The following is a 14,571-nucleotide window of genomic DNA, read 5'->3' on the forward strand; positions in this document are numbered from 1 at the left end:
GTCACTCTGACTACTCTGGCTGACCAGACTAGCTAGAACATATTAAAATCCTAGAACGTCTGGCTACTCTGGCTGCAGTCTAAAAGATAAGACAATTCTTTGAAGTCCGTTTTATGAATCACTAGATATATATAAAACACTCAAAAATCAAACCTGAGAGAACCAAAAGGGACATTTCGCAATAGGTATTACAGTATTTTCTCTGGCTATTCGGGCTAGCCTAGGTAGCTAGAACCAATGGACATTTCGGAATTCTGGCTGTTCTGCCTAACCAAAGTAGCCAGAGCAATTGACATCCTGGTTACTCGGCCACTCTGGCCAGCCAGAGCAACCAGGTTTCTGGCTACTCTGGCTGACTCTGGATATTCTGGCCAGCCAGAGTAACCAGGACTGGCTACTCAGGCTGAACTCTGGCTACTCTGGCTAAACTCTGGCTGAACTCTGCCAGCTATAGTGACCTGAGTCCTGGCTACTCTGGCTACTTAAATAGCCACTTGAAGATAGTTATTAACTTAAAATTCAGTTCTGAACATGCTATTTAGATAGAAATGACATATGAGTCGTGCCATGAGAAAACCAACATAGTGGGTTGAGACCATAATGGATCCAGACCAGCCTGGCGTTAGGATCCATACTGTTCGCTAACAGTTTCTCAAAGTCCAATACGCTTTAAAAGCAAACAACATGGAAGCTGACAAACTGCACGTATGCGCAGCCTGGTCTGGATCCATGCTGGTCCCAAAGCCACTATGTTTGTTTTTCTTATGGCACGGCTCAATTATTAAATTTCATAATCAAATCCAGCTAAGACTGAAAAACTTTTGTGAACATGGGACCTGGTTACTCTGGCTACTCTGGCTGACCAGATTTGCAAAAAAAATGTTAAAATCTTACAAACTCTGGCTTCTCTGGCCAGCCAAAGTAACCAGAGCAAAAGGAATCCTGGTGACTCGGCTACTCTGGATACTCTGGCTGACCAGAGTAGTCAGAACATGTTAAAATCCTAGAAACTCTTCCTACTATGGCTGAACTTTGGCTGAACTCTGGCTACTCTGGCTGAACTCTGGCTACTCTGGCCAGCCTGAGTAACATAGGGTTCTGGCTACTCTGGCTACTCTAGATTAACCAGATTTCTAGCTACTCTGGCTACTCTAAATAGCCACTTAAAATAGTAATTAACTTGAAATTCAGTTTAAACTGCTATTTAGATAAAAATTACATATCGAGTTTCATAATCAAATTAACTAAGACGGAAAATGTTTTTGTGAACCAGGTTACTCTGCCTGCTCTTTAAATCATAGAAACTCTGGCTACTCTGGCCAGACTAACCAAAGCAAATAAAATCCAGGTGACTCGGGCTATTCTGGATACTATGGCTGACCAGAGTAGCCAGAACATTTTAACATCCTACAAACTCTGGCTTTTCTTGCTGAACTCTGGCTACTCTGGCCAGCCAGGGTAACTAGAGTTCTGGCTACTCTGGCTGAACTCTGGCTACTCTGGCCAGCCAGGGTAACTAGAGTTCTGGCTACTCTGGCTGAACTCTGGTTACTCTGGCTGAACTCTGGCTACTCTGGCCAGCCATAGTAACCACAGTTATGACTTCTCTGGCTAAATTCTGGCTACTCTGGCTAGCCAGAGTAACCAGAGTTTTGACTTCTCTGGCTACTCTGGCTAAACTCTGGCTGAACTCTGGCTACTCTGTCTGAACTCTGGCCGAACTCTGGCTGAACTCTGGCTACTCTGGCTGAACTCTGGCCGAACTCTGGCTGAACTCTGGCTACTCTGGCTGCTCTGGCTAATTTCACGCACATCTGGACAGAAGGCATTAAAGAATGCGTTCATGATAATGGTGGTTGGTTTCTGTGAATAATTGGTTTTAGAATTTTTTTAATTGCATTACCTTTGAAACAGTACTATGGCATACGCGAAGCAGCTCTCATATTCGAAAAAGAAAATCCATGGAAAGCTAGAAGGTAAGAGTAGTTATATGCGTTACCAACGTTGGTTATTACGGATTCGAAAAGGAAAGGTCGATTTACACCTGTGGCCGTTTGGGAATTCTTTGCAGTTGCAGAAAACGCCACAATGGACCTGCGCCTATCTACTGCGTTTAGTCCTGAAGTTTGAGAGGAGACTTAAATGTATTACATTTAAACATAGTTTTCCAAACATGCAGCACAATGCAGTAAAACTAACAAACCTTGGGATTTTTAAAGATCCCAAGCAAGGCTAACTGATCTCTACGTGATGAATATTTAGTGAACTGCTTGATAAACATTGTTTATTTATTCATTTCAGGGCCTCCGTGGCCGAATGGTTAATGTCGATGATTTTGAATCACTTGTCCCTCAGCAACATGGGTTCGATACTCATTTGGGACACTGAATTCTTCATGTCATCCACCTGGCATTCTATGTTTAATTGCCCTCCCCTCACCCCACGCCTTCTCATATGACACCAGTACTGCTTTTTCCCCAGGAAGCACACTCCAAAGTGGTTAAAAGATAAGCTTGAAAAAATGATATAAACTAAACGACTTACACCACCCACTTACGTTTGCATCCAAAATTAAATTCTGATCATAATTTGATTTATTTTTTGTTGTTGATTTCTATCTTAAATGTGCTGTCTTTTATTATTTATTGTATCAGATTTATATAGCGCATTTCCTAACTTGATATGACCAGAGGTTATATGGCAAAAATAGAATATATAACTTGTGTTTGTCATAAAACAAGCGTATAAAACAAGTGCTAATTTTGCTTACGTAATAAATTTCCCAAACAGTGATCTGTCGTTGAATAAAATCATTGTTTAGAGTTCAGATGCGAAGGAATTATATCAAGAGCGCAGTACGAGTGATATAGTAATACGCATCTTAACGATAAACAATGATTTTATTCAAGAGCAAATCACTATTTGAGATATATCATCTCGATTCTTACACGTGATCAAGGATTATTATGTACCTCCTTGACGAAATTCACTAAATATTTGCCAGTTTTGTGTGGGTTTCTTTCGTGACGTCTGACGATATGAAATGATAATTGTGACGTACAAAAAATGTATTGTTGCATAAAAACACACAATTTTAAGTCTTCTTGTTAAGAAAACAAATCGGTTCGTGTTAATATATAAATTTACAATATAGTACAGATGAGTATTGCGTCCAACATTTATTTTGATTCACATAACATCCCGGATAACGTGAGCACAGGGCATTTGCATGCGGACACAATATCCCATACAGTGTATTTTACGCTTATGACCATTGGATAATCTTCTGTATTTTGCCCTGTGAGCCTGGAGGTGTGCGTTCAGAGTACATAAACCTATAGAATTCAAACATTTCTTAAATAAGTTTCGGAATATAAATTGCAACTACACAAATCATAGCTGCAATAAAAATTTGAAAGTAAACATTTGACCCAAATTTCAAAAAAAAAAAAAATGAAAAATCAAAGAAATACAGGCTTAAGGCAGTGAAAAAAGTAAGTTTAAGGATGTACGAGCGTTTTTTTTTCGGGATATCCAAAAATTCTTAACGTTAGAGATTAATTCGTTCCTACATCCTTTAATCTTCAGCTGGTAATAAGTAATAACATCCTCTTTATATACCACTAAATCTCCCAGGAATAGTATCCAGAAATACATCTGGTAGCTGAAATACGCAACGTAGTGTAGAGTAAACATATTTTCCTGCATTTTTTAAATGTTTCAGACCTATCTTTCTCATGTAAAGTGCGTACAAAAGTTAAAGTTTTTGCCGTTACAGACATTCATTGAAATCCTACTGAACTCATGCCCACAAAAATTTACATTTTCACCTTTGTACAGAAGACAAACTCCCTAATCTAAACTACACGTTTCAGTATTGGTAGAAAATATGGCCGTAATAATCAAATTATTATGACAAGACTTTCTTGTAATAACGATATTATTTTTCTCATAATAAGGAATTATTTTCTTAGAAAGGATACACGTGAAACGTGTAAGTTTCGTTTACTAACAAAGAAATACCTCGTAATTACAGGAAAAGAAGCTTATCTTTTCAATCAGAATCTTTTTTACCTTTATAGTTTTGAGACTGTCTTTAAAATTCTAATGTCTGTTTTGTAAACACTAGATGCATTTAAAATTGCAATTTTTGCTATGTTTACACATTTCAGAAATAGAAGTAAAAAATAAAAGAGAAACTTTTGTTAAAAAAATTGTGAAACAGAAATTTGCCTATAATACATATATACAAAATATAATACAATACAATACTTTTATTGCATAAAACATACAAAATGTTTATAACAAAAAAACATATTTGTAAGCCTAGACATGGATTTGTAGAAGAGCAATTTATTTATTTATTTTTGAGTGTCATTAAAGCTGCAAAATATTTTGAAAATCTCAATGCCAGGAATATTTTTGTACAGCATTAACATTAAGTGGGATATTATATGTTTTGTAAACTTTCATCATTTTTTTCAATTTTACATAATTTCATAAATGCTTAAACAGTGGGTGAAGAAAATGCCCCACAAAATTAAAACGAGTTCGGTGACCTGTGTTTTCTCTTTTCTTGTTTGTCTTGGTAACTAATGTTCTTCAAGCTCACAGAGTACGAAAAAATTCTTAACGTTAGAAAAAAATTTGTTCCTACATCCTTTAATCTTCAGCTGGTAATAAGTAATAACATCCTCTTTATATACCACTAAAACTCCCAGGAATAGTATCCAGAAATACATCTGGTAGCTGAAATACGCAACTTAGTGTAGAGTAAACATATTTTCCTGCATTTTTTAGATGTTTCAGACCTATCTTTCTCATGTAAAGTGCGTACAAAAGTTAAAGTTTTTGCCGTTATAGACATTCATTGAAATCCTACTGAACTCATGCCCACAAAAATTTACAATTTCACCTTTGTACAGAAGACAAACTCCCTAATCTAAACTACACGTTTCAGTATTGGTAGAAAATATGGTCGTAATAATCAAATTATTATGACAAGACTTTCTTGTAATAACGATATTATTTTTCTCATAATAAGGAATTATTTTCTTAGAAAGGATACACGTGAAACGTGTAAGTTTCCTTTACTAACAAAGAAATACCTCGTAATTACAGGAAAAGAAGCTTATCTTTTCAATCAGAATCTTTTTTACCTTTATAGTTTTGAGACTGTCTTTAAAATTCTAATGTCTGTTTTGTAAATACTAGATGCATTTAAAATTGCAATTTTGCTATGTTTGCACATTTCACAAATAGAAGTAAAAAATAAAAGAGAAACTTTTGTTAAAAAAAATGTGAAACAGAAATTTGCCTATAATACATATATACACAATACAATACAATACTTTTATTACATAAAACATACAAAATGTTTATAGCAAAAAAAACTTTATATGTAAGCTTAGACATGGATTTGCAGAAGAGCAAAATATTGTGAATGTCATCAAATGTTAATTGTTTTGAGTTATAATATATGATAATGAAAGATGTCTTCAAAATGAAAAACTTCCTTCGTTTACCCATGGATACATTTAGAAGGAGGCGTATGTTTTCTATTTTGGTTCTTGAAGAAGAAAGATTCAAACGACACAATTTATAGGTCATATGGCAACTTTCCAGCTCTGATGGTGAAGGAAGACCCCAGATGCCCCTCCTTGCATTATTTCATCACGAGCGAGCACCTGGGTAGAACCAATTCCTCACCTGAAGAATTCAACTGGAGAAGAAAGAAGAAATCTCCATTAACATTTTACAGAATTTTCAAAGAGACAGCAACATTTCTCCCCCCAATACATATAACAAAACAGAATTTCAAAAGCAGAAATAAAATTGAATTAAATTATATTTTCATACTTTAACACTTATAGAGCATAACAAGCGATTTTACCGTATAATAGCAGTTTATGAGCATGACTATTTCATAGATTGACTAAAATGTAGTGTAATATTTGAAAAATATGTATGTTAACCCCAGTAATAAGATATGGGTCGTTCTATAATTGCCCTTCACGTTTTTAAAAGTTCAATAATGTACGGCAATTCTAGACTTGTACTCGACAATTACCTAAATTGTATCTTTCAAAGTTTGGAAGGAGCAAAATTTTAGAAGCATTTGACCTTTCCGTGCTAAAATGTTTATTTTTTCCTTTAAAAATATAGACTGGCCATACATATACCCCGCGCCCAACCCCTACCCCACATATGAACAAAGCGTATGGAAAGCCATAGCTGTCTTCTGATGTTGATATAGCACTTTATGCTGTACATATATCAGTGTATGAAGTGCCTCTACTTGTATGTGCAGTGCTTATACATGTATATGATGCGCTTAACACTGTATATGGGATGCTTTCATCAGTATGTGCGGTGCTTTTAACTTTATATGCGGTCCTTTCAGATGTACATGCAATACTTTCATCTGATTATGCGGTATATTTAACTTTGTATGCGATCGTTTCAACTGTTTATGTGGTGCTTTCAACTTTACATGCGTCGCCTTTATCTGTATATGCTGTGCATTTAACTATGTATACCATACTTTGAACTATATGCGGATTTAACTGTATACGGGTTGCTCTTATCTGTATATACGGTGATTTTCACTTTATATGTTTTGCTTTTGGCTTTATATGCGATGCTATAAACTACATATGCTGTGCTTTTAACTTAATATGATATGCTTTCTACTGTACACGTGGTCCTTGCAACTGTATATGGATTGGTTTTACATTTTCATGCGGTGGTTTCAGCTGCACGTGCGGTTATTTCAGCTTTATATGTGGTGCTTTCTAATGTGTAGGCGGTGCTTTTAACGGTATATGCGATTGTTCCACCTTTCGTTGGTCCTCTTTTCATTATGTGTAGTGGTTCGATTTTCATATGTGGTACTTTCAACTTTATTTGCGGTGATTTCAAGTGTATATGCGGTACAAACTTCATTATGGTTAAACAACATTATGAGAACCAGTTTATTAAGACAAATAACGAGCATTGCCGGAAACATCTGACGGATATCATATTTTTTATTCATAAACATGTGTCAACATTGTGTTTAAGCTGGGACAAAATGCAAAGAAAACAATAAGAAATCAAACAACATTATGGCTTATTTTCGCACTTAAGGTTATTTTCGTTAGAGTTTTTTACGCACACATCATAAATATTTGTTGTTCATTTCGTTATTATTGGTACAAAATCAATTATTTATCGTAAATAAGCTTGTGCAAACATGTTCTTTAAAGTAACAGAAAATACAGTTCTGAAAATGTAAAAAAAACAAATAAAAGATATAGCTTATTTTCGCATATATTAAGTTATTTTCGTTACCGATTTTGACGCGTGTTATTTAAAATCGCCAATTATTTCCTAATTGTTGAACTAAAATCATTTATTTTTGCTTAAGAAGTGTCTACTTATCGTATCTGTATATATAATAAATTTGAATTAGATATAAAACAAAAAATGGCTTTTTTCGTAAAACAACCTTATTCGCACTTTGACCTATCCTGAACCGGTGTGCAAGAGGCAGAATGCCCTCGAATAATATCCTATGTCGGATATTTTCGGCAATATTCGTTAAATTTCATAATATTCCGATCTCATTATGTCGTTTGAACATAATGTTATTTGCATCGCATATAAAGTTGAAAGCACCGGATATAAATACGAAGGATTGTGGTTCTCCCCAGGTACCCGCCCGCGTGTGCAAATTATGACATATTTAAGAAAGACTGGTCTTATCATTGAATTGTACAGCGTACACAATTAAACGAACAGTATATACAGTTGAAAGCACCATATATACAATACAATGCGTCAAATATAAAGTTAAAATCACCGCATGTAAATTTAAAAAGAAATACACATACAGTTGCAGGTAACTCATATACAGATGAAAGTTGAAAACACCGCACATAAAGTAATTCCGATCACAGCATATGCAGTTGAAAGCACCAAATATACAATTGAATGCACCACGTATACAGTAGGAAGAACTGCATATAAAGTTAAAAGACCACAAATGCGGATGGAATCACCGCATATACTATTAAAAGCACCATATATACAGCTGAAACAACCATATACACAGTTAAAATCACCGCAAATACAGATGGAAGCGCCTATACAGTGTTAAGCTCTTTATATACATTTATAAACACTGTATATATGGGTAGAGGCATTTCTTATACCGGTATATGTACAGCATAAAGTGCTATATCAACATCAGAAGACAGCTAGTGCGTTCCATAAAAGCGACTGGAAATATGTCTTTCTCTGAGACTGGTCTTATCATTGAAGTGTCGTGTTAAAATCAGCATGTCAGGAACCATCCTTAAAAACGCTATGTTCAATTAAGGTATCATCGAAAGCATGTTATGCTCTGTAGGAGTACATTTAGTGAAATCTCAATAGACTGATTGTGAAATATGAATTATTAAAACTGGTTGACACCTCTATATCTAAGACTTCTAATCACTTACACCTCATTTCTGTGTACTGAAGGTCTGCTCAGGTCGTACTGTGAGAAAACCATCCGACCGGCTTACGGAAGGATTGTGGTTCTCCCCAGGTACCCGCCCGCGTGTGCAAATTATGACATATTTAAGAAATAATTTATAAATAAATATGATAGAACTGTTTATTGGCGCATGTATAGCGCCATACGGTAGGTCATCACGCTCCTTTGTTTATACACGCCAGAACCGGTAATGGTAATACTTCTTGCGGAATAGTTCCATTAGGGCGCAAACGAAGGCTAGTTATTCTGCACAGCTAATAATCAACTCCGCGTGTGTGTAAATTAATTAAGACAATTATGCCATGTGACATTTCGTTTTAAACATGTTTTAAGTAGAATATATCATCAAATTTGAAAGCGCTATTTCTCGATGCGTACATGGCGCTAAAGTTACGTCGACGTGACGTAAACATGATATCGTTGTGATGATCAAAGCATTGTTAGTCATATTAAAATATAGAATAATTAACCTCGTCCTGTAATGCAGCTCACTTGCCCTTCACCGATGTGGGTTCGAGCTTCACTCGGGGCGTTGAATTCTTCATGTGAGGAAGCCATCCAGCTGGCTTACGGAAGGTCGATGGTTCTACCCTGGTGCCTGCTCGTAATGAAATAATGCATGGAGGGGCACCTAGGGTCTTCCTCCACCGTCAAAGCTGGAAAGTCGCCATATGACCTATAATTTTGTCGGTTCGGCGTTAAACCCAACAAAATAAATAAATGTAATGCAGCATTGTCAACAGATACTATTTCATCATTTATTTTATTTTAAAGCAATGTCATGGTAGCACAACTGAACGCATCAACATAATATCCTGTCCAGTATTTTGTATTATTTTACGTCTTTTCATGACTTATACCATGTTATATCAGTATTTCTAGAGCTAACGTAATAACCGTGTATGTCTCACATTATGTCTTATACGACTTACCAGAATGTATAGTCGAGCGTTAACCTCTATTCGAGTAGATACAGTTGATCAGCAGCTAACTTATTAAAGTCATCTTAGCTTTGTCATTTTTTCTTGCTTAAAAAGTCTTAAAGCGCTACTCTGGGAGATTTGTAATAGATTTAATTTAGTTACTTGGAATTAAAGTTCAAAACTTTATGTCGGTTTGAATGAACAGCTGAATCGACATTTAATGTGGCACAGGCTACAAGGAAACGCCATGAAACGCATTATTGTCTGTCAAAGACGATCCATCTGTAGCATTTATCAATACAGTAGAAATCCTCCGAATGATGAGTACTCGTTTCCATGAATATTTCCGCCGTCTTTGTTATTTTTAATTGTTACAATATCGCCGGTATCCAGCTGGAGTGGAACTGTCACACTGGTACTGTCGTGCCCGTCGCTTAGTCCATGGGCACAGAAGTTTACAATACGGCGGTCATTTACGGCAAGGTAGAGAAATATCATAGCATTGTTGCGTCCAAGTACTGTAGAAAAAAACACATAGGTCCCGGATTTTGGTGCCACAAACTTTCCACATGTGCGGTCATAGGTTGAACCGATATTTGTTACAACATCTTCAAATATGAGCGTTTGATGTTTGTTCATTGACAGCTGATTTGATTTTGCTTTTGCAAAGAACGTTACTTTATCGTTATTCCGAACCTTCAGATCTGCATAAAATAGAAACAATAACAAAAATGACAAAATCAAGCAAATATTTAATGATCGATCAATGTGAATTATTTTCAGAAATGCCTAATATACAATATGAGATTTGCATATTACGAGTCTGAAAAGTATTAGAGTATTAGAAAAAGCCGAGTCAAACCGCAAGCGTAATAAGTATTTAGAATTGGTATTTAACTGAAACACATACTAAAGGATTTTATTGACATACGCCTTAGAACCCTGGAAATGACTTAAGGAAGGCGTCAAAATTCCGGATAGTTCGAAGATTTTAATAAGACACATAGTCTTAGAAATGTAAAATATGTAGGTTTTATCATTTTATGTATACGAGATAATGCCCGAGTCCTGAGATTGAAAATTTTTTCGTGGATTTGATTTTTTTCCTATTCGCCCAGCATACGCAATTTTTGACAGATTGCCATTTGCAATCAAATCTAAGGGAAACAACTATTGCAAAAAATGAATGTAATGACTGTTATGAAATCGACATGATGCATTCATAAATAGAGAATACTGATTGTGAAAATGAACTAACAATTGTTGGTAAAAGAACAACATCTTTACCCGTCTAATATTGTCCCCAACTGTTCCGTACTACATGATTATTAAAATATTCTTAGAAAGCTTTCCCCTTTAAAGTACATGTAAGAATGCCATTTGTTAAGAAATAAAAATAAACAATCTTCGAAATTGCTGAAGACGCTGTAAAGCCAAGTCATGTGAAAAAGCGCTGGAATATTATTTCAAATGCACTAACATGAGGATAAGTAACAGTTCTATGAAAATGTTTAGATCATAAAGGCGTAAAACAGTCCAGACGTTCGACTCCTCCAAACATTTGACCCGGAATTCAAGGCATATATGATTTAATTGACAATCGCTTTTTCAGAATAATGTGTATGTTCTATATGCTGCGCAGTTTTCATGTAAAACAATTTTTTCGTTCTATTATTTGGTGATGTTCAAATTTCAAAACGTCAAACTGTCACCTAAACGTTAATTTTTATAAAGTGAATATGTCACTGAAAACAGTTTAGTGTGAAAAAATCAACATACATACAAGTTACCTTTTACGTCTGTCTCTAAAAGTCTATTTTTTCCAGTCGCTGTCTCCAAATTTCTCTCTATCTCCTCCATTCTAATTTCCATCCTCACCATTTTCTCTAACAACTTCTCCTCATAGTGAAATCGTGAACAGTGTGGCTCACCACTCGCAGAGGCCAAATTCCATAGGAAAAATATTGGTATATAATAAAGTAATTTCATTTTTTTTCTTGGTTCGGAGAAAGTTGCATGCAACTGTTAAAACAGTAAACGAATTTAATTTACGCCAAGAATATTCAAACACGAAAACATTTATAATTCGAGTGATATTTTCTGTGTCGTAAAATGGTGAATTGTTGATATAGCTGGCAAACACTCATTTGTAGTTGTCAGTGTCATAGTTTTTATACATTTATATTTGTGTAAAGACTGTTGTTTGCGTTCCTGTCTATCGCTATATGATATATACCAGTTTAAAAAAACACACCAAAGCCTTGAGTCGTCTGGTGGGAGCGGGTTTTATTTGATTAATTTTCTGTTTTATGACAACTGTCGTGTACCTTAATGCCATCCATTAACAGCAATGATACAACAACAAACACTTTGAATGCAAATCAAAAACAAAACTTCACTATGAAATACTAACATTTACCACTTTACTTTGTGAATAGCTCACGTCTTATCAATTACACTAACAAGATACATAATTATGATCTATTTGTAACACTCTACTTATAACAAAGCAAATGCCACACTATCAAAATACATGTATGAGAAACAAATACAAATTTGCCTAAAACCTAAGGTGACCTCGCATGAAGTAAACATGGGCTGAAATACTTTATCATTGATAGATCTTATATATTGTGAAAGGAGACAGGTTAATTTAGAACTGCTTGATCATTGATAATTCATCCGCGATGTTCATAAATGGAACTATTTTGTGTTGAGCGTGAACATCTTTTTGATGTGATTAGGAATAAAATCAAGATTCTAGGATTGTCAGAAGTACACTAATAACTTTGGTAGCGGGTAAACGTAAACCCGCCCCCAAATATGTCGATATTTGTATTTGCTGTAGGAATAAAGTCAGTAATTCGGTCAAAAATGTGCTTCCGTGGTGTAGAAAGAAGTCCATAATAAATAGATCCTAATTTCCCATTTTTTGCGCAAATTCGTGTAGAACGAGTGCTTTAATCACAATTTTTCACTACTTAAATACATTCTGCATGAAATGGGACAATGTTCATGTTCACACACCCCACATGGCAAGTTTTGCAGATCGAAATCGGAAGTAGGTGTTTATTGTGCGGACGAGAGCAAATATGTGCCATTTTTAGGGTAGCAGACCACAACTGACTGGCATTTCACTAGGAAGTAATCAACCCCCTATTTTCTTTTCATTTTTTCGTTAATTTATGATAGAACTTTCATGAAAAATAGGTGTAGGAAAAAAAATGATGTTCTCTAAAGATACGTAAAGACGACCTGAAGTTTTTTATTTGAAACAAAGAAAGATTTGAATTACTGATCTTTAACCTAGAAGAGCTGAAATAAGACTTTTCTCGAAACACATCGCAATTAGTCTTAATAGTCATAAATTGGTTGTATAAGATATAAAATGGTGTTTCCAAGGCAAAATAATCATGAAATTTGAAATATTTTGAATTTTGACCACATTTTGAGCAGATGCGCCTATTTCTGCAGCGATTTCTGGGATTAAAAAGCTAATATTTTGTCTCCAGAATGTCAGAAAATGCACAAAATGCATCCTTCTGGGTCTTATTCATGACGGAATGAAGGAGTAAAAAGCTGATATTTTGTCTCCAGAATGTCAAAAAATGCACAAAATGCATCCTTCTGGGTCTTATTCGTGACGGAATGAATGATATTTCAGAATCCTCAGTGAAAAATAATGCAAACAAGTGAAACTTTTACCAGAATTTACAATAAAGCGACAATAGGGCCAAAATTTCGCCCAGTAAATTGGTAGGGGTGGCTTCTATTAAATGTCTATATTTTTCTAAAATCTCGAAATTTCATAATGAAACTTGGTAATATGTTTGGTATTACATCTTTCTTGAAAATAAAGATGAAAATGGTATGAAATTTGATAAGAAACATTTCTTGTATTGTTCACTCACATCGAAACAGTTTGGTCATATGGCGACTTTTTCGCATTAATGGTAAAGAATGATCCCAGGTGCCCGTCCAGATATTATTTGAATCACAGGCAACACCATGGTAAAATCACAGATTTTCCACAAACCAACTTTATACTGACACGTCATTAATGATAGAAAGAATAATGAAAAAAAATTATTTTATTTTTTACCTTAATAAATTAACTCCGTGTCTCTTGAAAGTATAAATATATATTTCGAGTTCAGAACTTCTGTTACAATAGAAGAAACTGATAAAATAATGAGCACATCACATTAAACTTATAAAACACTTTTCAATTTTCTAAAACAAATACAATATTAATTCATGTGTTGCATTGACGGATAAGCAACTGAATATCTTTTGTATAAATACTGATAAAATAAGATTAACAAGAAGACAAAAACGCAGATCAAAGGCAAGTTAATGGAAACATTTATCGTTACATCGTGCTTGGTCACTTTAAAGAAAAGCTTATACTTCAAAGGCAAAACTTTATTTTGATATATCTAGCCTTTCTCCCCACAACTTCTGCTTAAGAATCCCATGATATATTGATATACTGTCGATATTTGACAGCTGCTCAATTATTGACACAACTTGTCAGCGTTAATAGGCGCCGGAAAAAATGTAAACGTGCCAATTTAGACTGCATTATTTCATACGATTGAAGGGTGAAAATTATATTTGCTACGAACGATTTCTAGTAGTTGCTTGTCTTTAAAATAAACAATATTTTCATCAACAACAAAAATGTTTCAACGCTCAGATGATAATGGTTTTTTTTAAAAATAGTACAAATTCATATACATATTAAAAGGAAACAATAGACCATTGGAAGCTTGTTATGATTAGTCTCTGAACCCGATTTGGCAGGTGGTGCAGGGACTTCGACAACGCTTATGGCGGGGATTAACCCCTGCTATAGTGGTCTGAAGTTACGCCCTACTTTTCATGCAGCAAATAAAGTTCTAAGCGGGAAGATCCACAGACACCCACAACCATCCGCCCCCTCTCTACTTGGCAGTTTCTACATTTTACTTCAATAATTAATGAGAACCCTGAGGTCAGCGGGATGCGAAGGCCGTCACAATGTCGATAATAGAGATGGCGACTGCGAGTTATTGTTTTACTGCAAACACATCCGCGAGTTGAAAAAAGAGCCAATGTCCTGAGGCGGACTATACAGATAAT

General features: G+C 35.1%; 1 protein-coding gene across 1 annotated transcript; it reads right to left on the reverse strand.

The window, feature by feature from the left end:
• Positions 1–9,268: 9,268 nt before the first annotated feature.
• Positions 9,269–11,582, reverse strand: LOC123524863 (complement C1q-like protein 4). Its single transcript, XM_045303385.2, has 2 exons — positions 11,238–11,582; positions 9,269–10,151 (listed from the first exon to the last, which is right to left on the reverse strand). The coding sequence occupies exons 1-2, from the start codon at positions 11,434–11,436 to the stop codon at positions 9,742–9,744; spliced, it is 609 nt and encodes a 202-aa protein (XP_045159320.2). The 5' UTR covers positions 11,437–11,582; the 3' UTR covers positions 9,269–9,741.
• Between the last annotated feature and the right edge of the window lie 2,989 nt (positions 11,583–14,571).

The sequence above is a fragment of the Mercenaria mercenaria genome, chromosome 3, assembly GCF_021730395.1.
Source record: "Mercenaria mercenaria strain notata chromosome 3, MADL_Memer_1, whole genome shotgun sequence".
In the NCBI taxonomy this organism is placed as follows: domain Eukaryota; kingdom Metazoa; phylum Mollusca; class Bivalvia; order Venerida; family Veneridae; genus Mercenaria; species Mercenaria mercenaria.

What these genes read in the sequence shown, in the direction of transcription:
- LOC123524863 (XM_045303385.2), bottom strand. Translation starts at nt 11,436, where the DNA reads ATGAAATTACTTTATTATATACCAATATTTTTCCTATGGAATTTGGCC. An exon ending in TTTAGAGACAGACGTAAAAG is followed by an intron (nt 10,152 to 11,237) that starts GTAACTTGTATG and finishes TATTTTATGCAG; the next exon opens with ATCTGAAGGTTCGGAATAAC.